General features: G+C 49.9%; 1 protein-coding gene across 1 annotated transcript in view; it reads left to right on the plus strand.

Annotated features, from left to right (window-relative positions):
* TECTA (tectorin alpha) overlaps positions 1-27,231 on the plus strand; it is a 69,616-nt gene that overhangs the window by 8,463 nt on the left and 33,922 nt on the right. Inside the window, exons 4-10 of the mRNA XM_007196694.2 lie at positions 1,499-1,636; positions 1,993-2,158; positions 5,744-6,156; positions 12,071-12,641; positions 14,558-15,150; positions 16,450-17,023; positions 21,706-22,307. Coding sequence (XP_007196756.2) covers positions 1,499-1,636; positions 1,993-2,158; positions 5,744-6,156; positions 12,071-12,641; positions 14,558-15,150; positions 16,450-17,023; positions 21,706-22,307 — 3,057 coding nt within the window. The remainder of the gene's footprint in view (positions 1-1,498; positions 1,637-1,992; positions 2,159-5,743; positions 6,157-12,070; positions 12,642-14,557; positions 15,151-16,449; positions 17,024-21,705; positions 22,308-27,231) is intronic.

The following is a 27,231-nucleotide window of genomic DNA, read 5'->3' on the forward strand; positions in this document are numbered from 1 at the left end:
CATTTCAGGGGAAGGAATTCACATCCGGAAGGAGCATCCTGGTCTGAAGGAGGGTTTAGTTTTGGTCCTTGTGTGACCTTGACTTTATGCCTTTCTCTTGAATCTGACCCCACAGCGGCCATATAGGTGACTGCTCGGTCCTCTCTGTGTCCCACTTTGCCCTTTTGTTGAACAGGGCCAGAGAATGGAGGCATAAACCTGGGTGGCTCTATCATAAACGCCATCAGCTGTGGCAAGCACAGAGCTTAAGGAGAAAGTTCTCGTGTACAAAAAGGGCTTTTCTTTACTTGCACCTTTTCTCCCTCCCTGGGACTGTCTAGGATGGGAGATTTGGGGCTTCCAAGATCCTTTACCCCAGTTTGATTACACAGGATAAGGATGTGGGTCTTCCTCTGCATCTGACAGAATGTTAACCAGGACGGTATCGGGCAGCTAGGAAAATGCTAGGTTTGAATGGAAAAGGTCGAAGCAGCCTCTCCTTTTAACTCTATTTTTTACTTGAATTTCCTGAAAACATGCATCAGGGGGTAGGGATTAGCAAAGGGAAATAGTAAAGGACAGAGTTTGCTACAGCTTGTTTCTGGAAACTGTTTGCAAGACTGATTTGAATGTATATAACATCTCTGTCCTAAAAAGTTGAAACTTAAAACCATGTGTAATGACAGTGCACGAAGACATCAGACTGGGAGCTCTGGCTCCAATTCTGTTTTCTGTTGCTGGGTCATTGTGGAATTTCCAGCAATTCATTTCCCTGAGCCCTCAGTTTTCTTAGCTCCTACGATGGGAATGGGCCAAAAATTTGCCCATCTTAGCATTGGTTGAGGTACAGATGGGCGTGGAGAATCTTGCAGATATAAAGTGACGCATAAATGCTCCATTAGAGGAGCAATTTCTCCCCACAAAGTGCTTTTTAAAAATCACTTTCCAACCTGCATTTAAAAGAGGGGGAGACGTCTCACCAAGATTAGCGGAGTGTTCCAGGAAGCGAGAGAGCAGGGCGCATGCCACCACTAGAGTCACACCGACTGGCATTTTTGTGCTCTGCCCTCTCCCTCCCCACCCCACCCCCACCCCCACCCCCACCCCCACCCCGCCCTACCCCACCTGCTCTGGGAACAGGTGCTCACAGCCCTCTCCCCAGCTCCACTACTTCCTATAGTTTATTCTCATGCTGCCATCTATAGGTGCCCACGTATTATGACACGCTGAGTCGGGCCGCTGACTTTCCTGTCTGGTACCTGTCAGAGATGTAAGAGGGACGCTGAGTCAGCCTCTAGGTTATTCTCAGGCCATTTCTCTTCTGGATGCACAGCCCCACATGTCTTGCTTTTCCCACTGGAGGGGAGAACATATTTGGAGAGAAGGCGGAGCACCGAGGCTGGGGTCGGAGCAGCTCTGAGCTGCTTGCGTGGGGAGGGGGCAGGGTAAAGGGAGCTGCTACCGGGGAGAGGAGCTCCTGGGGGTGTGAGTCCTGAGCCCGCCCATTCGCATCCTGCAGGTGAACACCTTCCAGGCCGTCCTGGTGTCTGACGGTTCCTATACGTTCACGCTCTTCAATTATTACGAAATCAACTGGACCACGGGGACGGCGAGCGGCGGTGATCCCCTGACGGGTCTTGGGGGAGTGATGGCACAGGTAGGCGGTTCTCTGGCTTATCCTCCTATGTGTTTCTGAAGCACTGCACTCTCTTCTTATGCTCTCAGCATCTGGGGGGGATCCTGCTTTGAACTGGAGAAGCGTGTCTGACCCTGCAGGTTGACTGAGGGACTAGTGTTGCCCATCTTTGATACCTGGATACGGGTGTGGCATGAACTAGCGGGCCTTTATCACCTGAAATGGGGGCCCCAGAGACTCCAGGAAAAGGGGTCTCTTGATTTCAGGTGTGCTGAAAACAAGATGGTGGGCAAGTAAACCAAGGTCGGGGCGGCGGGTTGGGGGGGAGTTGAGTTGATGTGTGTGCTCGAAAGTCTGCTCTCCCTTTTGTGCTCTAGGCAGGATTTAATGGTGGAAACCTCACCAATTTCTTCAGCCTTCCGGGGTCAAGAACCCCTGATATTGTGAATATCCAAGAGACCACAAACGTCAATGTTCCAGGTCGCTGGGCATTTAAAGTTGATGGGAAGGAAATTGACCCAGCCAATGGCTGCACCTCCAGAGGTAAAGGCATTTCCTCTTCTCTGAGGCAAAGCAGGGTTTGTTTCGTTTAGATAGACAGGCAGGCTTTTAAGCCACGGTGCGGGGGGACTCATTGGTGATGCTTTACCCTTTGAAGTCTCCCGTCTGGGTTATGGAGATCAAGGTAATTTTCGCATGCACGTTCATTACTCCAGGAGCTGAAACCCTGCGCTGGCCATACTGCGGTTTCTGAAGTCTTTGCCTGGGGTATGAACACAGCTCCCCATTGGGAACTGCTCCAAAGTGGACGAGGCTCTTGAATGATTCCTCAGCCGGAGGGACAGAAGGGAGCCCTCCTGTTTAACATTATTTTTGTTGTCGTTGTTGTTGCCATTTCCCCCTTTAAATTTTCCTTCTCTTCTTTACTCCTGCTCTGCCATCTGCACTTTGTAGATCCACGGGAGTGGGTGAACTTGGAGCATCACCAAGTCTGTACGAGAGTAAATCAGTACTTCCTAGTATGATTAGAAAGAAAGGAAAAAAACGTGTCATAGTCTTTAGGGTAGCTTCTCCTAAAATCCTCCAAGCAGCAGCAAAACACGCAGGAATTTAGGGAGAATCAAAGCCCGCTTTAGGTCTGTGTGAACAAGCTGTAGGTGAACCTCAGTGGGTTTCCTTTACATTGGCATCCAAAGTTTGGAGCCTCCTCTGAAACATCAAAACCCCTTTGGATGTACAAAACAGTCCAGGACTCTCACAGGGACGCCATGGTTTATAGATTCCTGCTTCTTATATGTCTAAAAGTATTCAGAAAACAGGATTTCTGGGCATATTTCTGCCTCTAGGAGTGGAGGCTATAGCAACTAGAATTAGTCAATCATCTATCCATCTGTCTGTGTATTTATCTACCCATCCACTCACCCACTCACCTACCCACCCATCTACCCATCTACCCATCCGTCCATTCAGCCTTCCAGCCACTGCGTCTTTCCAAATGCGCTTAGCCACTCTCTTAGGTGCTGAAGATGGTGCTTGCTCTGGACCCCCGTGACCCTACCATGGTAGAGAAGACAGCACAGAAACAGTGATGACACGATGTAAGACCTATTATGAGAGACATGAGTGCAGGGTACTGTGTAAGCACAGAAGATGACCCTGGGGAAAATGCTTCCCGATTCCTAAGAAAGTTATGGGTTGGGATGAAAATTTCAGGAGGTATCTTGCCCCCCTTCCATTGAGAGCATGGCCAGGTGACCTCTGTGTCTCGGCAGCCCTGAGGGCTTTGATTTGTGTAATAATCAGAAGAGCCATATTCACCTGATCTGAAATGCCCACACCCTCTGCCCCCGTCCCCTGCGCTGTGGTCACACTTATCAAACCTCTGCTCTTGCTCTGAGGAAAGGTCTTTTGTGAAGATGGCCTGCCTGGGCATCCTTGCCTCTGTGGACTCTGTAAAGTCCTCCATGTTCAGAAGAGCAAATAAATGTTTAGAGCTAAGCCAGTATTAAACTGGGCAGAAAAGAATCTAGCTCCAAATGTCACCAGGATTTCAGAGATTGCGCTCTCCTCCCTTACAGAGTGTAAACACATCTTCATCTAAGGTCTGTGAAGATACCAAACCAATGCCCCGTTATCTCTCTCGCTTTTATGGCCTGGGCTAGGGACCTACCCAACGCCTCTCGCCTTGTCCAAGTGTCATGGAGCTGACTGGCTGTGGCCGTGCTACCTAAGTGCCGGGTAACAGCCTCTCCTTGAGTCCCGGGAATGAAATGCTGTGATAATGGAAAACACTGGCTCGCAGAGCTGTGGGGTTGGCCAGATGCCAGCTGCGTACAAAGTCCTCACTTTGACTTCATTCTTTCCCTCCTGAGTTACGGCTTTGGGTTTCATATACAGGACAAATTCAATCTCCTCATACAGGCTGCTGTGCATTTTAATGTGCCACTGGACATACATCAGTCTAATGAGATGGGGATTTGGCCTGGGCAATAGCAGGGGAAGTGTTGCATAGAGCTGGTTTATTATATCATCATTTTGCAAACAGAATTATCTCAGAGAGTCTACCTTTTGGTCCAAACCTCCTCTATTCAAAGGCATTTCTCCCTCATTTATTGGAAGCCTGAGAAAGCAGAGACTGGAAATCATACCGAGCGGAGGCTGCTAGAATATGTGCAGCCTGGGTGAGTGCCAGAGGGCATTGAGGTTGGAGGGGCCTGTTTTCAGGGCTGATGCATCTGACCTACTGGGACTGTGAACACATCTATTATCCCATCCAGGGGCCGCATGAAACAAAACTGCCCGCTGAGACATAATTGTTCCTGTTGGACAGACATTGAAAGGACTGTCCAACTGCCATGCTTTCTGCCTGGGTTCACCTGGCAGCTTTGTGCTCTGCACTAGGTATTGAGTTTTACAAAAATTTGAGAAACCTTTTCAAACTATAGTTTCAAACTATAGTTACTCCTAGTGTATGATATTGTTTACAATTCTTAATGTTGTATCTTTGATACCTTCCTTTTCAGACAGTCTCAATGTACAAATACTTCTACCTTATTGACCTGTGCCAACTTTTTATAGCATCTCTGTTCCCCAGGAGGCAGGGATGAGAAAATAACCTTGTCCACATTCTATGGGTTAGAACATGAAGACAGGTGGAAGTTCAGTCAGTAGTCTTGGCAGTTGATTGCAGACTTGTGACCATTGCCCAGTTCTCTTGACTCCGACCCCCAACCAAGGATTAGGTCATAGCCCCCAGCCCAGAGATGCTCCCTTTGTCAACTGAAGGTTGATGTGAAGAACTGGTAGACTTCAAGGTTTTTGGTGGGGGAAATCATTCATTTAGAGAAATGGTTTTAAAGACTGAATGCCTACCAAGGCAATAGAAGTATTTAAAACATTAGCACATCCCTTAGAACCATTTCCCCTCCCCATCTCACTCTCCTCCTGACCTAGATTCTGTCAAGAAGTTCTGTCCAGGGGATAAAGAGAGAGGAGTGCTGGACTTAGACCGGGCCTAGGGTGAGGGGAGAAGACAACTCGTGTAGGTGTAAGTTCTGCCTAAACAGTGTCTGCAGGATTTATGAGCCCGGGAATGTGGGAAGCCAGGGGTCAGCCCTTTCCAGAATCTTCCCAGGAGGCCTGGGATTTAAATTTGTGGGTCTGACTCCTGATTCTTTTCTGGCACGTACTGAGCCCCCAACAGCTGTTTGTTGAATGAGTGGATGAGTGAATGAATGATCACGTTAGCAAATGAACCGACAGTGTTGCCAAGTTACCCGGGGTAGGGGGGTGTCCTGGTGTATCCTATGGAGTGAGACAATGTGTCTTTCCTTGAATGAAAGTGTGCTCACCAGTGGTGGTGACAATAATGTCAAGAGCTTAGATTGGATTCAGACAGACTTGGCTTGGAATCCCGGCTTCGTGGTCGAGTCACTGAGTGATTTGGATGAATTACCTAACTTCTCTTAAGCCTCAGTTTCCTCACTTGACAAGTGAGGTCAACACTTCATATCTAATCGGGTTCTTTTGTGGATTAAACGGTATAAGGCAAGTAAAGCCTTTAGCCCAATGCCGGGCACAGAAGGTAAATGCTCAATAAATGTTAGTTCTCCTGTCCTTATTCCCCAGGACAGTTCCTTCGGCGAGGGGAGGTGTTCTGGGATGACCTGAACTGCACCATCAAGTGCCGCTGTCTGGATTTCAACAACGAGATCTACTGCCAGGAGGCCTCCTGCAGCCCCTACGAGGTGTGCGAGCCCAAAGGCAGATTCTTCTCCTGCAGCCCGCTGGAGACCAGCACGTGCGTGGTGTTTGGGGAGCCTCACTACCACACGTTTGATGGCTTCCTCTTCCACTTCCAAGGCTCCTGTGCCTACCTGCTGGCCCGACAGTGCTTGCATACTTCCAGCCTCCCCTTCTTCAGCGTGGAGGCCAAGAACGAGCACCGGGGGGGCTCAGCCGTCTCCTGGGTGAAGGAGCTCTCGGTGGAGGTGAATGGCTACAAGATTCTCATCCCCAAAGGAAGCTATGGAAAAGTCAAGGTGAGACCCTCTCCGTCCTTCACGGGGAGATGGAGAAGCTGGAGGTACTTCAGCCTGGGGAAGACGTTCCCAGATCTACTGCTGTTTTGCCCTTTGTACCAAAAAGATGCATGGATCTTTGTAAAGATCCATGCAAATATCTTGTAAAATTCTTTACTAGGCTAAATTTCGCTTGTACAAGGGCTAACCTAAGCTTTCTCTTTGACATGTCTATCTGCTGTTTATCTTAATGTACATTTAAGTTCTTAGTTGACACAAACACACACACACACACACACACATCCAAGCTCAGAGGTAACTGGGAACAGAAGTAAATTGTTTCTCACGAACATGGCTTGCAACAATGGTAGCCACATGGCCATGCCCTGGAGACAGTGTAAACACAAAGTACAAACCCGTAATTCACTACAGCTTTTGATTAACCATCCTCACATCCCCCCATCCTGTTTACCCAAGAGCTGTGGCTTCGTTCTCCGGGAAACGTCCAAACTGATTGGTGTAGCCATAGGCACTGTCTGTCCAGGCAGCTGGAGTGGGCTCGGTGACTTCTTTAGTGAAGCCTGGGTGGAAAGTTCCCCTGAAAGCTTTACCCAAACACCCCTTTAACAGAGTCCCCCACTCCTGCTTGGAATGGGAGAGAACACGGATCTCTGTGGTTCGTTTAGCATATGCAAATGACTCCTGTCCCTGTCTACCTGGATTTCAGGCTGGGGCATTGACAAAAGAGGGAGAACAAAAAGCCAGTAGCAATTACTCAATTTGTGGAGGCCCCAAGTTTCATGATGTTAATGGAGACCTCGTGACAACCGTGTATTTATACAAGCAATAATAACCAGGACAACAAGGGGTTGATTGCTGCAACCCTATGCAGTCTTTAATCCCCAAGCATGGAGGTCATCACAGAGATTACAAACCAGAACCGATGCCAGCGCAGGGAGGTCTTTCTTTTTTAAAAAAACGTGTTGTAGTTTTAATTGATGCAGCATGTCCAACAAAAGGCAGGACCGAGGAACTAATTCCACTTTTTCTGGCTCTGCCCTTCCTAGGTCTGTGCAGCGTATCAGTGTCATAATTAGAAAAGTGGGCTATTACAGTGGTTAAAATGCCAGTTTGCTTGTTATTTGGTTAGTCTCCCTAGAGACAGCTCTGTAAATCAAATCAGAGGTAAGAATTCGGCTGCAGAAGTTTGGAGTTTTTCCCTTTTAAATTTCTACTGTGCTGTTGAGCACTACACTTGTCCTTGTAGATAGATGCTAACATTTCCAGCTAGAAAAATGTTTGCTAGCTCTCCTCTACTTCCTTGTCTTGTGGGGATGATGTGTACAATATCTGAAGTTGGAAAAGAAAGCTTCACGCTGTATTCCTATTTTCCATTTTGATTAAATTTTTTTCCCTTCACGGTCAGACTCTTTTTTTTTTTAGAAGGAAAGGGGCTCCAGCAGCTCTGCTAATTTTGCGTGGCTCTCTTCCATCGTCCAAGCGTAGGGCATGGATTCCTCAATCTTCTGTAGCGACAGGGAGATGTGGACGTGAATGTAAATGTTTCAGAAAGAAAAGGTTATGTGATTCCGACTGCAAGCAAACAATGGCTCCCTTTTCCTTTTGCCAAATGGCTTCCGAGCGTCTCTGAATACACCTGCCCTGCTGGGGAGGGCGCCTCCATGGATGGCAGAGACCCCACCCGGGGTGAAGTGGGGACAGGCAAGGGGGGCGGGAGGCAAGAAGGAGCCTGATTTGCCGACTTCCAGACACGCAGGGCGGGGCCTTGCAAACAGATCTTAATGAACAGGTTGCCTTTCTCCATATGCTGGGGTTAGGAACTTGGCCTCTGAATATGCATTTTCCCCCCTTTGAAATGTTCTCAAGTGACAACATAAACGATTTAGGATTGTGTATGCTAATGCGGCCAAAGAAAGCCAGCTAACATCCGTATATAGTAAATGTCTCCTTTTAACTAATACTTATCAGTTTTCATCTTTCTCCCCCAGATAAAACTGAGTAGTTTAGGGTACACCAGGGAAAAGAGTGCCAACGCCAAATAGCTGACGGTGACAATGAGCTCTGATTCTAGGGTCAGATCTGCACAAGCCTTGGGCCACCACTGCCAGCTGAGTGGCCTCTCTGAGCTTTACTTTCTCCATCTGTAAAACGGGGTAATCGTGTCATGTCTAGAAGGCAGGGCTCTTGGCTGTAGTTTGGACTTGGCTACCCCAACTCAGCACTGGACAAAGGCAGCAGGAAGCAGTGGAGGGTCTGGTCCCGTCACCCACAAATTATGAAAGCCCTGAATCTCAATTTCCTCATCTGCAAAAGGGGGAGATGGTAAGGACCTTCTTAGGTTGTTGTGAGGATGAAATAGGATAGCCACGTGTGCGATAGCTAGTACAAAGCCTGGTACCCAGTAGGCACTCAATACATGCTCATTCCCACACTTCCATTCCCACCGAAAGTTCTTCTCATTCCAAGACCTGTCCTACGATGCTACTTCTCTCTCCTAACCTTGCTCCCACCTAACCTTGCCCCTACCCACTCCTGGGAGAGACACGGTTAAAGGGGGTCCTGGCTGGTACACAGGGAGAAGAAGGGAAGCAAACAGGGAGACTCATCAACATTGGCGCATCAGGAGCTGAGGACTGGGACAGCAGGAAAGAAATAAGAAGCCACGGGCTGGGGGAGAGTCCCCAGCTGCTCCCACTCTGAGCCCTCTGCGGTACAAGCACAGGACTCCATAAGGTGTGGTTGAAACTGAGACATGCGTGAGAAAGAAAGGGGGCGAAATGACCACGGAGGCTGGAAAAAAAAGGGAAAATCTGGGCAATGCCGAAGGGCAGCGTAGGGACACAGGCAGTGTGCGTGGGACGAGATCGGATGCAGCAGGGGGACGGTTGCAACATCCAGAGACAATCCCCCCCCCCCCCCGCCGCACCCCGTGGCTTCTGCTCTGAAGCACAACCACTGTCCTTTGTTAGCAGGGGCTGAGTGAGAGGAGAGGAGGGCATTCAGCGAGGGAGGTATTTGGCATTTACGATTATACCTCCTTGGAGAAGATTTCACTTCCTCTATCTCAGCATAGAGCAATACACAATAATCACCCAGCGCTCTTGCTGGCTGACCTTCCTCAGAGTGTGGCTTTTCTCATCCTTGTTGGCTAACTTGCTACCTGGGAGATAAGGATAAATCAATCAACTCCTGGGTGTTTTTTTTTCTACTTCCTGCTCTCATAGGATGGCTTACATCTCAAGCCTGTTTTTTTGTTCCCTTCCCCCATAAGTCATACTAACTTCTAGGGACAGAGAATTGCACGTGCCATTAGCCACGGTAAACCTTGGGAGTGTTGCTTGGACAGTCTATTTTCTCACTTCCTAGACAACCCAGAGAGTTGCAGCAATGGTGGCACTAAAGACCCTTGATCTTTCTGTGTGCCAGAAATCAGTACAGGTGCAGGGCAGCCTGGACGTGCACTTACAGTCAGCCCACCCAGGGCTGTTCTAGGACTAACCGTCCATTCCAGCCCTCAAAAGCGATGTCTAGAGATGCCAGGCACGTTAAGTGTGAAAAAGAAGAAAACTAAGTCTCTGTTGGAGGCTTATCAAGCCGCTTACACATGGGACTCACTCTTTTTTTTTTTTTAACATCTTTATTGGAGTATAATTGCTTTACAATGTTGTGTTAGTTTCTGCTGTATAACAAAGTGAATCAGCTATATGTACACATATATCCCCATATCCCCTCCCTCTTGCGTCTCCCTCCCACCATCCCTATCCCACCCCTCCAGGTGGACACAAAGCGCCGAGCTGATCTCCCTGTGCTATGCGGCTGCTTCCCACTAGCTATGTATTTTACATTTGGTAGTGTATATATGTCAATGCCACTCTCTCACTTCGTCCCAGCTTACCCTTCCCCCTCCCCGTGTCCTCAAGTCCATTCTCTACGTCTGCGTCTTCATTCCTGTGGGACTCACTCTTGATTCTTCCCCCATTTCTCACTTCCCCCTGCAAAAAGCCCCAGGCCCTGCGGAGTGTCCTCCACAGGCTGTCCTTCCTCCACGTCTGGGTGCAGGTCAGGCCTCGCCCTCATCAGCCCCGGCCTCCAGCGCCAGTTTCCCTCCTGATTTCTCTGTGTCTAATCTCCACCTACTTCAATACACCCTTCGTACCGGCCAGAGTGGGCTTTTTCCAACACAAGTCTGACCACATCCTTCTCTTACTTAAAACTTTATGGAGCTCTTCCTACAGAAGAGAAATCCAAGTTGTTGTTTTTGTTTTTGTGGTGTTTTGTTTTCTCTTAAAAATCATGCTTCAAAGGCCCTCCAAGATCTGTTCCCAAAACAGAATTCAGAGCAATTCTTCCAAAACGGAAGTCAGATCATGTCGATCTTTTGCTCTGGGTGCTCTCTTCGCTCTCGGCTTCCCTCAGAGTCACAGCCAAAGTCTCTACAATGGCTGACAAGGCCCTGCCTGTTCTGGCTGCTCTTATCTCTCTGCCCTCCCCGACCACTGCCTGCTCCTGGCGCTCCACTCTGGCCACACTGGCCCGTGCGAACCCAGCGCCCAGCACACTCAACCCCAGGGCCTGGCCGTCCCCTCTGCGTAAGCCACTCTCACCCCAGATAACTGCCCGGCTTCTTCCTCATCTCAAATATCCCCTTCCCCGTGGGGTCTTCCTTGACCGTCCTGTCTAAAATTAGTAACCCTCTTCCCTAGCACTTTGGATCCACATTCCCAGCTTTATTTTCCTGCAGAACACTTTTCTGATGTCATTATGTATTTTACGTATTGGTTTTGTTTGCTGTTGGTCTCCTGAAGAGGAATAGACAGTGCCAAGAGACAGGGATTTTCGTCCGTTTCACTCATGGCTAATCCCCAACTCTTAGAACAGAGCTTGACACACAGAAAGGGCTGAGTTGACATCTACTGAATGAATGGACCCTGCCTGTGTCCAGCTTCCTCTCCAGCCGCCCCGTCCCTTCCCTCTGCAGTACAGTGACACCCCGATGACTGTCCCTATTCTCATGCAGCTACTTCTAACCACGTGATTTTATTCACTTGTCCTGGAAGTCTCTGCCCCCTACTCTTCCTTCGGCTGCTTCTGTTTATCTCTAAAGACCCAGGTCAGACTTAACTGCCCCTAAGAAGCCTACATGACCCCCCTCCCCAGGCTGGATCAGTGGTCAGGTACCATTCTACCACTGCATCACTGCATCTCCTATGAATGCATATTTAAAACTGTATGTCATAAATATCAATTTGTGTCCCTCTTCCTCGGTAGACCTAGACCTCATAAAGGGCAGGGACAATTACTTTTTTTATTCTTTATTTCTCAGCACCTAACATCGTGCTTGGTACCCAGTAGGTGTTCGAATTTGTTGTGTTGAACGATGGTGTGACATAGGCCTGGTATCAGGAAGTGACAGGGTGAAACACTCAGAGAATAACACCAGGGCAGCCTCAAAGCTCGATGGTGGGGACAGTTTATAGGGCACCTTCCAGCTGGGAGGAGGGGTCGGGGGTGCTAAGGGCAGCAAGGGGGTCATGGAAAGTATGTGCCTTAAGCTGAGACTTAAAGAATGGATTCGAGGAGAAAAGGGGAAAAGCCAGGTAACTAGTCTTTCAAGAAAAGACGTGAAGCTGGCCCAAGAGCCAGCCAGGAAGTGTTGACAACCACCTGGTCCCCAGAGGGGTTTAGAGTGGCACTAAGCAAGGCACGTCTGTCACAACTCAAACGCCAGCCTGCTCTCGAAGGTTCTGGGGCCTCTGCCTTGCTGGGAGGCAAGCCCGCTGGCACCCGAGGCTTTTGGGGGCCACTCTCTCTGTGGTGCTGAGTGGCCCCATCCCTCCCCCCTTTCCTGACCTCAGCTGGACCCACTGCCCTGGCCCCTGCTCACCTGCCTTTTTACTATTGCTGTTGTTGGCAGGTGAATGACCTAGTGGCTTCTTTGCCCGTCACCTTAGACTTGGGGGCGGTGAAAATCTACCAGAGTGGCATGTCTACTGCCGTGGAAACGGATTTTGGGCTCTTAGTGACATTTGATGGCCAGCACTACGCCTCCATCTCCATCCCAGGCTCCTACATCAACTCCACTTGCGGGCTTTGTGGGAACTACAACAAAAACCCTCTGGATGACTTCCTGCGCCCCGACGGCAGGCCAGCCATGTCAGTCCTAGACCTGGGAGAGAGCTGGCGGGTCTACCACACCGACTGGCAGTGTGACTCGGGCTGCGTGGATAATTGCACCCAGTGTGACGCGGCCACCGAAGCCCTCTACTTTGGCCCCGACTACTGCGGCTTCCTCAACAAGACCGACGGCCCCCTGTGGGAGTGTGGCACTGTCGTGGACCCCATGGCCTTCGTGCATAGCTGCGTGTATGACCTGTGCAGCGTGAGGGACAACGGGACACTCCTGTGTCAGGCCATCCAGGCCTACGCCCTTGTGTGCCAAGCCCTGGGCATTCCGATCGGAGACTGGCGAATCCAGACTGGGTGTGGTAAGCTGGCATCCTGTCCACACGGAAGGCCACGCCTGTGCAGGGGGGCCGGGAGAGGGTTTCGGGGCTCCTCTGAGAGCTCCCTGTTAAGACACATTGGCCGAGAGTCAGGGTGAGGTTGAAATATAGCAAATGGTAAAGAACGAACTGTAGAAGCATCTTGACCTTTCTCCTCACCCAGTACTGTGGCCAGAAAACAAGAAACCACTGATGGGCATCCGTGGTCAGGAGACACGGAATGCGTGGCCGGAAGAGGGCCCTTAGCAGGGGTGGCCCGGGCAGAGTTGAGCAGGGAGGGGGCCGTTTCTGAGCTGGAGGTGGCTGTCCCCACGGCTGTTGGGGAAATGTGGACACTGGCCTGGGGAATCAAGAGCAGCCTTTGGGAGAAGAATGCACCTCCCAGATGGAACCCAGGGCATTTTTGTCCTTGGCTGTTTCCTTTCTACTTTCGGTGCCTTCAGGTTCTGTGACATCTGCCCTAGAGCACTTCAGCTGGTCCAAAAGGGGCAGTAGACAGGGCAGGTAGCAGACCCGGAAGGAGGCCTTGTTCTCAAATGCCGGGTGGTGAGGAAAAAAGCCCCCAAAGTGTGGGAAATCCAGCTGTCCCCTTGGAATTACACTTTTGGATTGAGCGTTTGGAACAATTTAGCTATCTTATGTTTTCCTTCTATCCAACTTACATCTCTCTCACTTTTCCTAGTTATGTAAATGTTGAAAACGAGCAAACGAAAAACCAAATTGCTTCTTGGAATTTTGTTTCTTTCCTGGTCCTTGGTTTCCTCCATATGAGTAAACCGAAAAATATTATCCATGCATTTGAGAGTGCTATGGAGGTGAGATTTAAAAGTTTCTTTCAGTTCCAAGGCCAGAGAGCGATTTTTTCCTATCCGTATAGGTTGGATTCATATAAATCAATATGTATCAGAATCAATTCTTGAGAATTGATCAAGATACTAAAAGAGAGTATATTTAAATGTTTTTGTGTGTGTGGACTGGCCAGCCTCTATCACGCCTGGAGTATACAAATCCTGATTCAAGTTGAGATTGAATATGACTTCTCTTTGATCCTTGTATAATCCAAGAGCATCCAATTGCCTAATTTTTTGCCTATAATGGTTATTTTTTTTCTAGTGGTACTACTTTCCTACCCTCCACATTCCTCTCCCTGTCTCTCATTTTAATGGGATGAATTGTATTTAATTCAGAGAACTCGTCTACCAGGCTCTTGAGCCTCCGCCTGTTGGGGTCAACCAGACTCAAACCAGACTCAGATGTTCTTAAAATAAGAATCGAAGTTTTCCACGGCAAGAAGGGCCTTCAGAAGGCATCCAGTTCCAATTCAGTCTCCTGGGGGAATAGGCACACAGGTTCTTTTCAGATAGCTAAGTTTCTTTCTTATTTTTGCCAGAGAATTCATTTTCACAGTCTTCTTTGGCCCCTGTTTGAAAGTTCACTTTTTCAAATTCCTCCTCTAAGAGTTAGATTTTTCATTTCTCCTGTGAGTTGGATTTATTTCCTCCTAGGAATGGGCCGTGTTCTTTAAAGTCAGACCAACTTATATGCCCATCGGTTGAAGATCTTAAACCATCTCGATGGGTGTAGTTCACCCAGTACTAAACCTGTATTGAATAATCAGTCGAGTCTAGTTAGGATGGGAACCTGAAGTTTTATTTCAGTCAGGATGATCAAGTGAGATCCCACTCCATCCCATTGCTCAGTAGTTACTACCAAAGCAGTTGCGCTCCTTGCACACCCTCTGTCTCCCTTCCCCCAGTGAGCGGTGGCTTGGCCCTCCCTCTAGGTGCCAACTGGTCCAGAAGGAGCGTTCCTCCTCCAGGCCCCCATGCGTGGTGGATCTGGCCGGTTAGCCCCTGGGTCATTCACCTTGTCACGCTCTCTCCTCTCCCCCACGTCAGTGTCCACGGTGCAGTGCCCGAGCTTCAGCCACTACTCCGTGTGCACCAGCAGCTGCCCGGACACGTGCTCAGATCTGACGGCCTCCCACAGCTGCGCCACGCCCTGCACGGAGGGCTGCGAGTGCAATGAAGGCTTTGTCCTCAGCACCAGCCAGTGCGTCCCGCTGCACAAGTGCGGCTGTGACTTCGACGGCCACTACTACGCCATGGGCGAGTTCTTCTGGGCCACGGCCAACTGCACGGTGCAGTGCCTGTGCGAGGAGGGCGGCGACGTGTACTGCTTCAACAAGACGTGCCGTGGCGAGGAGGTGTGCGCAGTGGAGAACGGCTACCAGGGCTGCTTCCCCAGGCGGGAGACCGTGTGCCTGCTCAGCCAGAACCAGGTGCTGCACACCTTCGACGGCGCCGCCTACGCCTTCCCTGTCGAGTTCTCCTACACGCTCCTCAAGACCTGCCCTGAGCAGCTAGAGTACTTGGAAATCGACATCAACAAGAGGAAGCCGGACGCAGGGCCTGCTTGGCTGCGGGGTCTCCGGATCCTGGTGGCCGACCAGGAGGTCAAGATAGGAGGCATCGGGGCTTCGGAGGTCAAGGTAAGACGCTTGTGGCCTTGGAGACTTTTCTGATGAGTCCCGCCAAGCGAAGGAGCCGCGCTCTTCAGGCTTACCTGGCTGCCTCTGACCGTGAGCGGATTCTAGGAAGGCAGTGACTCCGAAATGGGAGCATTTTCTAACTGTCAGCACCAAATAAAAGTCCATCAGGTGGAGACCTGGAGTGAAGCTGGAATTTCTCGAATTAGAGCAGGACTAGCTCGCCAGAGTAGCAAATATATATAGGATGCTTACTGTGTGCCAAGCACTATCCTAAGCAGTATCACATTCATCCTAAGAGGTAGATAACATCATTATTCTCATTTTACAGATGAGAAAACTGAGGCACAGAGAGGTTAAGTAACTTCCCTCGGGACACACAGCCATAAAGTGGGATTCAAGCCTGGGTCAGCTGGCTCCAGAGCCTGTGCTCTTTACCCTGTACTGTGCTGCATCTCCTACCTGTAGATGGGAATCCGTGTGGAGTAGCACAAGGGGTGCCTGCCATGGTGCCTCACGCCCCACTGTCCTGGTCTAAAATACTAAAATACCCATCACTAAGCATGCAGACTCACAGATCGTTAGTAAGAAGGAATCTTGGGCATCATCGAGTGCAACTCCTTGTTTTCACATGAGGCTCCCAAAGGGCTAAATGAGGGCTGTGGGCCTGACAGCTGAGAGGTGGCAGAGCTGGGGTGATGGAGGGTGAGGCAGGAGCAGATCTCCCTCCTCCCAGTGCCATGTGCATTTCATAATATCACATGACATCTAATTTAGAAAGCAAAAGTCAATGCAGTGAATAAAGCATACATCTACAAACTGAAAGGGCTGTGTTTTTACTCCCATTGACACACTGGCAGAAATTAATTTATCAACATAATAATGGGTAGATAGGTGGATGGACAGCTAAATAATTAGATATATACTGTGTGCTTCCAAGGGGCTGAGACCCAGGAAAATTAAAATTTGAAGGGAGAAGAAGGAGGCAGGACGTCGGGGGCAGGAGGAAGCCACACGTCTACGGTGACTGTTGCTCACACTTCAGTTGTGTTTGGAACTAGCTGAGGGTCTCACACACACACAAATAAACAGCAAATGTGTTGGATCAGAGGAGCCTGGAAAGAAAGAAACAAAGATGTCCACGAAAAAAGCAGTTGTCTGTGTGGTCTCCGCCCACTGTCAGCTTCTCGACCTTACTCCAAGGGCTAGTCATGGGGCAGAGCCACGTCTTTATTCACAGCCTAGGAAATTGTGGGCACCCTGTGTGTATCTGGAACTCATGATAGCGATTTGATTTTTCAGGTGAACGGTCAGGAAGTGGAACTGCCTTTCTTCCATCCTTCGGGGAAGCTGGAAATTTATCGAAACAAAAACAGCACGACCGTCGAGTCCAAGGGTGTCGTGACCGTGCAATACTCAGACGTGGGTCTGCTGTACATCCGGCTCTCCACCGCCTACTTCAACTGCACGGGGGGCTTGTGTGGCTTCTTCAACACGAACGCCAGCGAGGAGTTCTGTCTCCCCAGTGGCAAGTGCACGGACAACCTGGCGGTGTTCCTGGAAAGCTGGACCACTTTCGAGGAGATCTGCAACGGGGAGTGCGGGGACTTGCTGAAGGCCTGTGGCAACGACTCGGAGCTGCTGAAATTTTACCGCAGCCGTTCCAGGTGCGGCATCATCAACGACCCCTCCAACAGCTCCTTCCTGGAGTGCCACGGCGTGGTCAACGTCACCGCCTACTACCGCACCTGCCTCTTCCGCCTGTGCCAGAGCGGGGGCAACGAGTCCGAGCTCTGTGACTCTGTGGCCCGGTACGCGAGCGCCTGCAAGAACGCCGACGTGGAGGTGCAGCCCTGGAGGACCCACGACTTCTGCCGTGAGTTCGGGTGACGCCATGGGGGCGGCCGGCCGGGGCGGGGCGTGGATAACCGAGACCCCGGATCGCCTTCTCTTCCTGGTGCAATCGCACTCAAGGACAATCTCATTAACCCTGTACATCTTCCCTAGTCTGATGTGTCCTCTGGAAGGCTCGTCCCCCCAGACCAGACTATTGCGCATCTTTATTGTTATTTCTAATCACACCATCCCTCTTCGTTGTAGAACAATTAGCTATTGACACTTGGTTATTTCTAGCAGAGGGAACACATCATGTCAAAGGACCGGAAATCTTTGTGATGGCTCAGTGGGCGCCTTCTCTCCTGGCAAGGCAGGACCCCATTCATTTCAGCCCACGGTGATCAGTCAGGGTGCCTTTCCCGGAGTAGAGATTAGCCCCACTCCCCAGGGCAAACCTGACAATGGTTCTTGAGAGAGTCCCATGTGCCTGGTTGTTCATTTTGCCCCCAGAGTATCTGACCCCTCTCAGCAGTACTTGTAGTAATGAGAATAATTGCTGGGAAGACGAGACATATAATCCCCTCGGTTCTGGGGGAGCCCAGGGGGAGGAGTAAATGGAAGGGTAGAAGGAGAAGTGGCCGAGGGGGCAGGACCCAGGCCTGGGGCCAGGACTGCCCCACCTGGACCACATCTCCCACTCCTTCCCCACCAAGAAGGTGGGCCCTCACGAAGACCAGCGCCACCACTGAGATTCCATCCTTTACATCTGGTTATGTCTCTTGCATTATATTTCTTCCAACCTAAGTTTGTTTACTTTTTTAACTTTTTATTTTGAAATAATTTTAAAGTTACAGAAGGGTTACAAGAATATCTATATAGCTTTTACCCAGATGATCTGTTGTTAGCATTTTGCCCTGTTTGCTTTGTCATTCTCTCTCACTGACTCTCCGTTTGAAGGGTAGTTGCAGACATTGTGCTCCTTTGCCCCTAAATACGTTAAGTGTATATTTCCTTAGAATCAAGACACTCATTCACAGCACAGTACTGTTACTGACCTTAGGAAATTTAACATTGATGCGATAACTTAATATCCACTTCAGTTTTGCCTGTTGACCCAGTCGTGTCCTTTATGGCTTTCCCCTACACCTCAGTGCAGATCTAGTCTGCGACCACATGGGGCATTTAGCTGTCATGTCTCTTTGGTCTCCTTAAGTCTGGAACAATTCCTTAGCTTCTTTGTCTCTTATGATCTCGTCATTTTTAAAGATTACAGTCTCCCCCCTTTTGAAATAGAATGGCCCTCCATTTGGGTTTGATGCTTCGCCATGGCTGGGTTCTGCTCTACATCCCACCCAGCCCCCTGCGTAGGAGAGGCGTGTTTTCCTCGTGGTATCAGGTCACATGTGGGGCACGCTCTGTCCAGCCTCCTCTCATTGGTGATGGGCACGTTGGCCCCCTGGTCAGGGGTTGTCAAATATCACCACTCTGTGTCACTACGTTTCTATCTTGTGACTAATGAGCAATCTGTGGGGAAGACCATGCAGCACCCTGCTTGTCATCACGATCTCCTTCCTCGACTTAGTGCCCACTGATGACTTTTGCTTGTACTGATCTTCAGCATGACGATTACATGCTGACAGTTTACAGCTCCAGCACTCTCTCCACTTGTACCCGTCAGCAGATGTCATTTTACTGTAAGCCAGAGCCCTCGTATCTCTTCTGCCTGCCTGTCCCCTATCTATCATCCATCCACCCATCCATCCATCTATTTATTTACCTCAATCATCTATCTATCTCATCAACATGGACACACAGATACCTGTTTTTTTCAATGATGTATGTTTCATATCACATTTGTTATTTTGGCATTAAAGTTATGACAGATTTGGCCTGTGGGTGCCCCTTCCAGGTGCCTCCTACATCCTTTGGATATGCCTCTGTCATTTTCTTACTTTCCAGATTAACGAGATGCTCCACATCACCTCTTAACCTTCCCTGCCCCAGCCTAGAATCAACCATTACTCCAAGAAATCCTGATTCATTTTGGTGGGGAATGTTATTAGAAGCTAAGGTCTGGGTGAGGCTCACCCATTGCTACTGGGGTATCCTTACCTTGCCTCTAAGCCTTTGCAATAGTAACATCTTAGCCAGAGCTAAGAATATCCCCCCCCGCCTCCCCCCTACACACACATATTGTTATTTAAAAATAATGCTCTGGTTTCTGAGCACTGGAAGCCCAAAGGAGCATTTGGAGTATCATCTCAGAGCTGGGCGGTTACACCCCTGGTGACCCTAATCACACTGGGGAGGGATTCATAACAGAGGCTGTGAATCTGCAGGTGGAATTCTGGAAGCATGCTCTTTTCATAAAATCACCTAAAGGGAGGGAGGCTCCCAGGTTTCTACTGACCACCAATCTAGTGGGACCTTAGAATGCCTTCCCAAAGCCTTCTCTTTAACCCACTTCCCACATCCTCTTTCGCCCCGCCTCCAGCTTGTCTAAAATGATCTCCGTCCCTGCTTCTGTACTCAACTTTCTAGCTATAGTTCATTCACATTATGGGATTACAGAGTCTGCCGCATACCAAAGCCATTTTGGTGCCAGGCCGTGTCTGTGCCATCCTTTTAGCCTATGAACTCCTACCCGGCAGGAGGTGTCTCTGGATTGTTTTCTCGTACTGCACGAAGCCCAGTTTGGTGGCATGGTTCACGCGAAGTAAGTGTGGCGGGATGACAGTGATTCCCTCTTTTTCCGGGTGCGACGCCTGCTGAGACTCACTTCTCCCCATCCTTCATCAGGGCCTGCAGAGCTGGAGCAAACGCTCCCAAGTGCCTTTTTTAGAGAGAGACTTGTGGACGGAAGCAGCCACGTGGAGCATGGCTTCCTCGGGTGGAGGGCCAGGGCTCACACTTGATTAATCAAGTCTCTGGGTACTAAGGGGTTAATCTGGTCAGGGTTTTGCAGAGAGTGGGGATTGGATTGAGTGACAGCTGCAAATCAGGAACACAATCTTCTTTGGACCTGGAGAGAGGCAACCGCTGCTTCTGTGTTCAGATATTTTTAACCAGCTCTCGCTGGCAGAGCCAGGCTGCCCAATTAAGTAATTTCAGAGAGCCAGGGGAAGCTTTATTACTTCATGTCTGTATGTTCCAGACTTTCAGACACATTCAGACAACACGATAAGTCATAAAACGAGAGCCATTTAAATAAGTCATGTTATTTGCTATCACCATAAACCTGCAGTCAGTGTTATTCATAATTTAGAGACAAATGTGAAAATCGCTCTATACAGACATATTTAATCAGTGCTGAACTAGCCTACAACTAGTCAGTGGAGGTGGAGACAGTCCTTTAGCCCAGAGGGAAAAAAGATTGGCTTTCAGTCCATAGTGCAGAACTGTGGAGCTGGTACTTGTGGGCAGAACTATTATTGCCATGCAATTTCTCTATAGTGTCCTTTGTGTCCTTGGATTATAAAACCCTCTTAAGGAGTGATCATATGCATAAGACCTAAAGAAAGCCTTAAAGGCAAGATCTTAAACTCCCAGGAGATGGTGAGGTTGTGCACAGATCTTTAGAAAACACAGACCTTTGGGTAGATTTCTTCTGCATTCCTGGGTTCATCCCGGCTCATGTCAAGTTTTGACAAACAAAAATAATAAAGAGGCATGGGAAGTTACACGAATTCCATGGTGAGCCACATGTGCTGTTATTTTATGTGCTGTGCTTACTGACACAGAGTCTTGATCTATCAAGGAAGACTTCTGGGCAGAAGAGTGACTTGAAATGAAACTTGGAGGGTGGGTAGGATTTGGCTTTGTAAGGGCCGTGCAGGAGGGGGCAAAGGGTGTGAATAAAGGAGGTGGGCAGGACCATGTGCTGAGGTCAGTGAGGAGGTGGAAGGGGTCAGAGGACACCAGGAGCAGAGAGATGAAAGACACAGGGAAAGTCCAATGTGTAGAGTAGAAACACCTCCATGAAACCTATCTGTAATGGAGGGAAGTGTAAGAAGGGAAAGGGCACAGTGTTTATTGAGACCCTACTGTGGGCTTGATATATTAGGTTATTAATCCTCAGAACAGCAGTCCTAGGTAAGTACTGTCCTTATTTAATCAGAGAAGAAACTGAAGCTCAGAGATGGTACCCACAGGTCTCTACAGCATCAGAGCACTTGTTCCCTCTAGGACTCTCTTTCCATAGTCTTTGAGTCAGGAGACTCAAAGTCGGGAGATGCAGATTCGAATCTCTCTCCAGTACTTAACAGCTGGATTAAGTCACTGAACTTCAGTTTCCTCACTTATAAGACAGGGGTGATATGACTGTCCTTACCATCCAGATTGTTGAGAAAATTACCCTAAAACGCCCAAAACAGTGCCTGGCGTGCCGCAGGGGCTCAGAACAGGCCCATGGTCCCAGCATCTTCTACATGCAAAGCTAAGTGCGCTAGAGGAGCACGTGAGTGAGGGGCTCGCTGAGCCTTGGATCACCCCAAATGAGGATGGCAGTGGTGCCAATCACATGGCATTTGCTGAGCTCACCGTGCTGGACAAGTAAGTCCCATGCAGCATACATCCTTGCACGCACACACATGCACACACACTATGCACACAGCCATACATGCACACACATGCACCCGCCCATGCACACCAACGAGTGTACACAGACTCTGTCTCTGACCTCTGTCCCTCTCTCAATCCCATCTCCTCCTCGCCCACCCTCAGCTCTGGACTGCCCGGAGAACAGCCATTTCGAGGAGTGCGTGACGTGCACAGAGACCTGTGAGACCCTGACGCTGGGCCCCACCTGTGTGGACAGCTGCTCCGAGGGGTGTCAGTGTGACGAGGGCTATGCCCTGCGACACAGCCAGTGCGTCCCCCGGAGCGAGTGTGGCTGCAACTTTGAGGGACACCAGCTTGCCACCAATGAGACCTTCTGGGTGGACCTGGACTGCCAGATCTTCTGCTACTGCAATGGCACAGACAACAGCGTCCACTGTGAAACCATCCCCTGCAAGGGTGACGAGTACTGCATGGAGGAGGGCGGCCTCTACTACTGCCAGGCCCGCACCGACGCCTCCTGCATCGTCTCGGGCTACGGCCACTACCTGACCTTCGACGGCTACGCTTTTGACTTCCAGACCAGCTGTCCGCTCGTCCTGTGTACCACAGGAAGCAGGCCGAGCTCGGACGCGTCCCCCAAGTTCATCGTCACAGCCAAGAACGAGGACCGGGACCCGTCGCTGGCCCTGTGGGTCAAGCAGGTGGACGTGACCGTGTTGGGCTACAGCCTCGTGATTCACAGGGCCTACAAGCACACGGTGCTGGTGAGCGGTCACAGGCCAGACCCCAGGAGGGGAGCCGTGGGGATGTGAGGCTAGGGGTCCCGGGTCAGCAAGTCAGGCTGCAGCTGAACCAGGCAGGTCCAGAATCCAAGGAAAAGCAGAGGCTGTCAGAGCAGAGAGGGACCCTGGAGATTTCCCATCACTTTATCTTACAGATAAGGAAACAGGGCCCTCAGAGAGAAAACTGCCCAAGTTGCAGGCACCAAACTAGGGACAGATTCAGCTCTAGGAACGGTGCCTCTCGTATTGTAGCAGAGTGTGTTGGAGACGGCACAGACCTAGATGGAGTCCCAGCTTGGCTACACTGAGCGGCCTCAGACAGTCGCTGTGTGTATACGAGAATGTGCACCTAGCATGGGCTAGGCGTCAGTAAGTGGTGCTGCGGTCTAATCCACCTCCTTCCCTTCGTTGAGATCAAACTGTTTGCCTCCTTGGGCCTCCTTCTGTCTCTTTCAGTCTCCCTTTCGCTCCCAGGGGACCTGGGAGTTCAGGAGTCTTGTCCACATCTGGAGCACCCTGGGGATCCCTTGCAGTCTTCTTACTTTTCACTCCCTTGACCATGAAGACAGGAGCAGGTAGGGGCTGAGGAGTTCCATGCACTCAAGTCCAGCCTGAGGATGTCAGCCCCAGCCACAGGCTGGCCACGCCTCCACCAAGGGCCCGCCCTGAGCAAAACTTGGGACACCCGCAAGCCACTGCTTTAGCGTTTTGGACGAGCTGACTTAGGATGTCAACCTTTTAACACCATCCTCCCCGGTCTGCGGTGTAATTTATCTCTAAGGAGGTTCCTCTTCCGTTCATATACGTTCCCTTTCAAATTCTGAGCTGTTAAAAGACTTCCTTGGGCAACTCTGCTGATTTCTTTCCTTCCTTAGAATTTCCTTTAACCCCTTTCTCTGACGAAGAGAGGTTTCTGAGCTTCTTAAACTGTCTTCCCTTTCACGTTTACTGGAAAATGTGCCTTCTTAGCATCTAAGATGGAAGTCTCACTATGAACATTCTTCTTCCTTTTCTTGGATATTTTACCCAAACTGCCATTGTTTCCCTCTGGGTTTCACCTAACAGTTGCTTCCTCTATCATTTACGGCATTAATCATACTGTCTTTTTCCATGATGTTCATGTCCAGCTCACTCAATACTCATAGTGGACTTCTTGAGGGCAGGAACCGCACCTAATCCATCTTTATGTTAAATGAATATACTGTGTGCTATGACACTCAAAGCGTTTGTCAAATGAACGAAGGAGATGACATAATAAGCCCTTTCTTCCAAGGTTCCTACGACTTTTATTTTGCTGCTGGTCACTTCTTCAGCAATTTAAGAGATGAAATTGCCACCTGCACAAGTTAGGAATGCACCAGATGCCTTGCTTTTAGCCACAAAAGGTTTCCAGCAGATGTCCGGATAGTCAAAGCCGCTCTCTACAATAACTTCCCTCTCCTCCATTTTCATCAACTGTGTTAAAACAAACACATCAATCATTTTGTCCACGTGACTGCATCATATTTGTCCTGTTCTCCTTTGCTCCTCCTCTGACATGTGTCTACCCTTAGATTTATAAATTTGGATATCGTTCCTTATCTCTGTGACATTCAACACTTTTCCACCTTTCTACCTTTCAGGTTTTTTTCTTCTTCTAAAATATGATCTGTTAACAGGCCCTGTCCCATCCAGTGTACTATGAAAGCGTATTTTCTGCCTTGTGTTACACGCTCTCAAGGTTTAGGTATATAGACATCTGAGGCTACCCCTGTTTTCTGACCCAGTTATTTTCACATATAGACACTGGATCTTCATGAACACTTGTTCTTTTTCCTGCTCTCCCTTCTCTCCTCCCCGGTGGCTGATTCTCCTCTCTCACCAGGTGTTTCCCTCCCTTTGGGTCAGCTCACCTTCCAGGCACGTGTCTCATGAGATGCACTCATGCCTAAAGTCAAGAGCCGTGAGAACCACACAGCTGGTTTCTTCCTCCCACAAAGAGATGCGGAGGGAAGGGTATATTAGTTCTTAGGGCTGCTGTCACAAAGCATCATAGACTAGGTGGCCTGAAACAGCAGAAGCCTATTCTGTTACAGTTCTGGAGGCCAGGAGTCCTAAACCAAGGTGTCCTCAGGGCCACGCTCCCCCCGAGGTCCTAGGGAAGCCTCTGTTCCAGGCTTTCTTCCAGCTTCTGGTGGTTGTAGGTGACCCTTGGCTTGTGGCAGCATAACTCCAGTCTCTGCCTCCATATTTTCGTGGCCTTCTTCCCTCTGTGCCAAATCTCTCCCTCCTTTTAAGGACACTAGTCATTGGATTGAGGGCCCACCCTTTCCCAGCATGATCTCATCTTAATGATTACATCTGCAAAGACCCTATTTCCAAATAAGGTCACGTTCACAGGTCCTGGGGATTAAGACTTCAATATATCTTCTGGGGGGACACAATTCAATCTACAACAGGGAGTAATTAGAGAGTAATGGGCATCAAGGAGGGATTGATTAAAGGGGTGGGGGGACCCTTTCCAGGGCTCATCTTTCTAAGTCACCAGATGTCCAAAATGCCCAAGCTGGGGATAGAGTGTACAGCTTTCAAATCTCTGACAGGAAGACCAAGTTCAGGAAGCTTGAAGGCTCTTTTCTTCTGGGGCCTAAGGGATAGATTTAGCATTTACTCTGAATTATTAATATGCATTACAGGATCTGCTTGTTCAATGATTTGCGTTTGTTTTTCCCATGATGTTATTATTAGTCACCATCTCTCCCTGAGAGAAGAATAATGGCCGTCATAATGACAGCGCGCAGTGAAGCGCCAGGCAAAACACAGCACAGAGCCCGGGTCACTGCTGGTGCTTGCAAAAACGGAGGTGACGTGGAAGTGACTCCTTGGGACACCGGGTCCCTCTGTGATTCTGACCTTTCTCTGCATTAAGCAGTACTGAGGATGTGGGGAAATCCACCAAGCCGAGGGAAATTAGAAATAAATATGCTGTGTGTATACCAGCCAGGGAGTGCGAGTGAGTGACAGAGGTGAGCCTCTCCCGGGCACCGCAGAGCCTGCGCCTCAGCCGTCCACAGCCCGAGCTCCACAGAGACGGCCAGTCTCCTCCATCTCCCCCAGGCTTCTGCACAGCCGGGTCCCGCGTGGTCCAGGCCAAGGGGAAGGCTCTCAGGACCTTCCAGAGCTGGTGTTTTTATCACTGATTGCCCACTCCGTGGCCATCAGAGAGGAGGGAAGCTTTGAGTATCACTCTGGCTCAGTTGCATCTGATGGGCTTGCATTGACAGGCTGTTCTGTGCCAAGCCCTGGGGGTAGAAATGTGAGTCAGACACGGCTTCTGTCCTAAGGGAACTCAGGGTCTAGTGGGAGAGACAGACGTGCTCGCAGGGAACGTCAGCGTGATGTGAAGTCCCAGAAAAATGTGACGTGCAGTGGGGAAGGGGGGTGTGTCTTGAGAGAACAGGTTGCCTGAGCCGCCTGGGGGGATGGAGGGAAGGCTTTCTGCAAGAGATGATCCAGAGCTGAGCCCTGAAGGCATCCGTTGGCCAGGCCGAGAAAGAGGCAAGGGCGTCCTAGGACAAGGAAACGTCAGTGGAGACCCAGGGCGGGGGTGTGAAGGGGACCTCAGAACAGCTGAAGAACAGCTGTAGCAGCAATCAAGGCCAGTTGTTTAAAGGAAAGCTCGCTACTGAAAAGCGAATATGTGGCCTTATTTCCAATACTTCAGTATTAGAAACACATTTCCCCCACACATCCCCATGCCCTGCTCTCTTCCTCCTCTGCACCGGCCTCTTCCATCCATCCTTACCCACCCCTCCCTTCCTCTGCCTCCCTCCTTCCCTCCCTTTCACAGGGACAGACAGGGCAGTGATGTCGGGGTGGAGGTTGCATTCCTGGGGCCTGAGAGACAGGGAGAAGCCGGGCAGGCCTGTCTGCGTCGAGGCCTTCCTTTCCCAGGTGCTCCTGGGCCGTGACAGGACTCGAAGACCTTGAGCTGTAATCCAGGCACATGGCCTCCCCAAGGTATCGCTCCCTCCTTGACACCCAGTAGCCAGGAATAGAGAATGCAGAGAAACTCGGGAGGAAAAGCCAGCCAGCACACGTGAGCCCTTGGGTGCTCAGCCTTTAGTTTATCCTTGTGAGTCGTCAAGGCTCGTGGGAGTCCCCACGGCCTCTGCTGCCCTCGGTGACTTTGCGCACCTGTGTTCTCTGTCTCTGGGCCTCCCGGTTGAGAAAGTCATGCTCACCAGGCATGATCTCTCTCCTCCTCCTCCCCCCTCCATGCTGTCTCTGAAATGACCCATCACCACGTCCTCTTCACCTCCTCTCCTCGTTCCAGAGAACGAATTATCTCTTCCCCTCTCCATGGCCACTCTCCACCTGCACCATCTCTTTTTTGCCCTCTCAGGCTCTTGCCTTTCTGTCATCTCCTCCCCCTCCCGTGTCTTGGGCCTTTCTCTTCAACCCATAAACATATTCATTCTAAGATAAACCTTGACCCCGATTCAATCCAATCCCTCTTCTAACCAATCCCTCTCCTCCCCTTTCTTACCAAACTCCCGGAGACAGACATCTCTGCTTCCATATCCCCTGTTTGCTGTTTAACCTCTGCAACCTAGCCTCTGGTCTCATCACGCTACTGAAGTTCTCTTACTAAGATCACCGGTGACTTCTTCTTTGCAAAATGAATGAGTCTTTTCCAGGCTTGATTTCATGGGACGTTACAGACGAGGCCCTCCGTGGTCCAGGCCCTCCCCGCCTCTCCATCTTCATCTCCCATCATCCCCGAGGTCACATTTTATGCTCCAGCATCATTCAATTGCTGTAATTCCTCATATTTATGAGGCATTTCCCCTCCTCTTGGCCTCGGCTCAGGCTACACCCTTTTCTTGGGATTCCCTTTTCTTCACTCTCATTCCTTCTTTTTTTG

The sequence above is a fragment of the Balaenoptera acutorostrata genome, chromosome 9 (assembly GCF_949987535.1).
Source record: "Balaenoptera acutorostrata chromosome 9, mBalAcu1.1, whole genome shotgun sequence".
In the NCBI taxonomy this organism is placed as follows: domain Eukaryota; kingdom Metazoa; phylum Chordata; class Mammalia; order Artiodactyla; family Balaenopteridae; genus Balaenoptera; species Balaenoptera acutorostrata.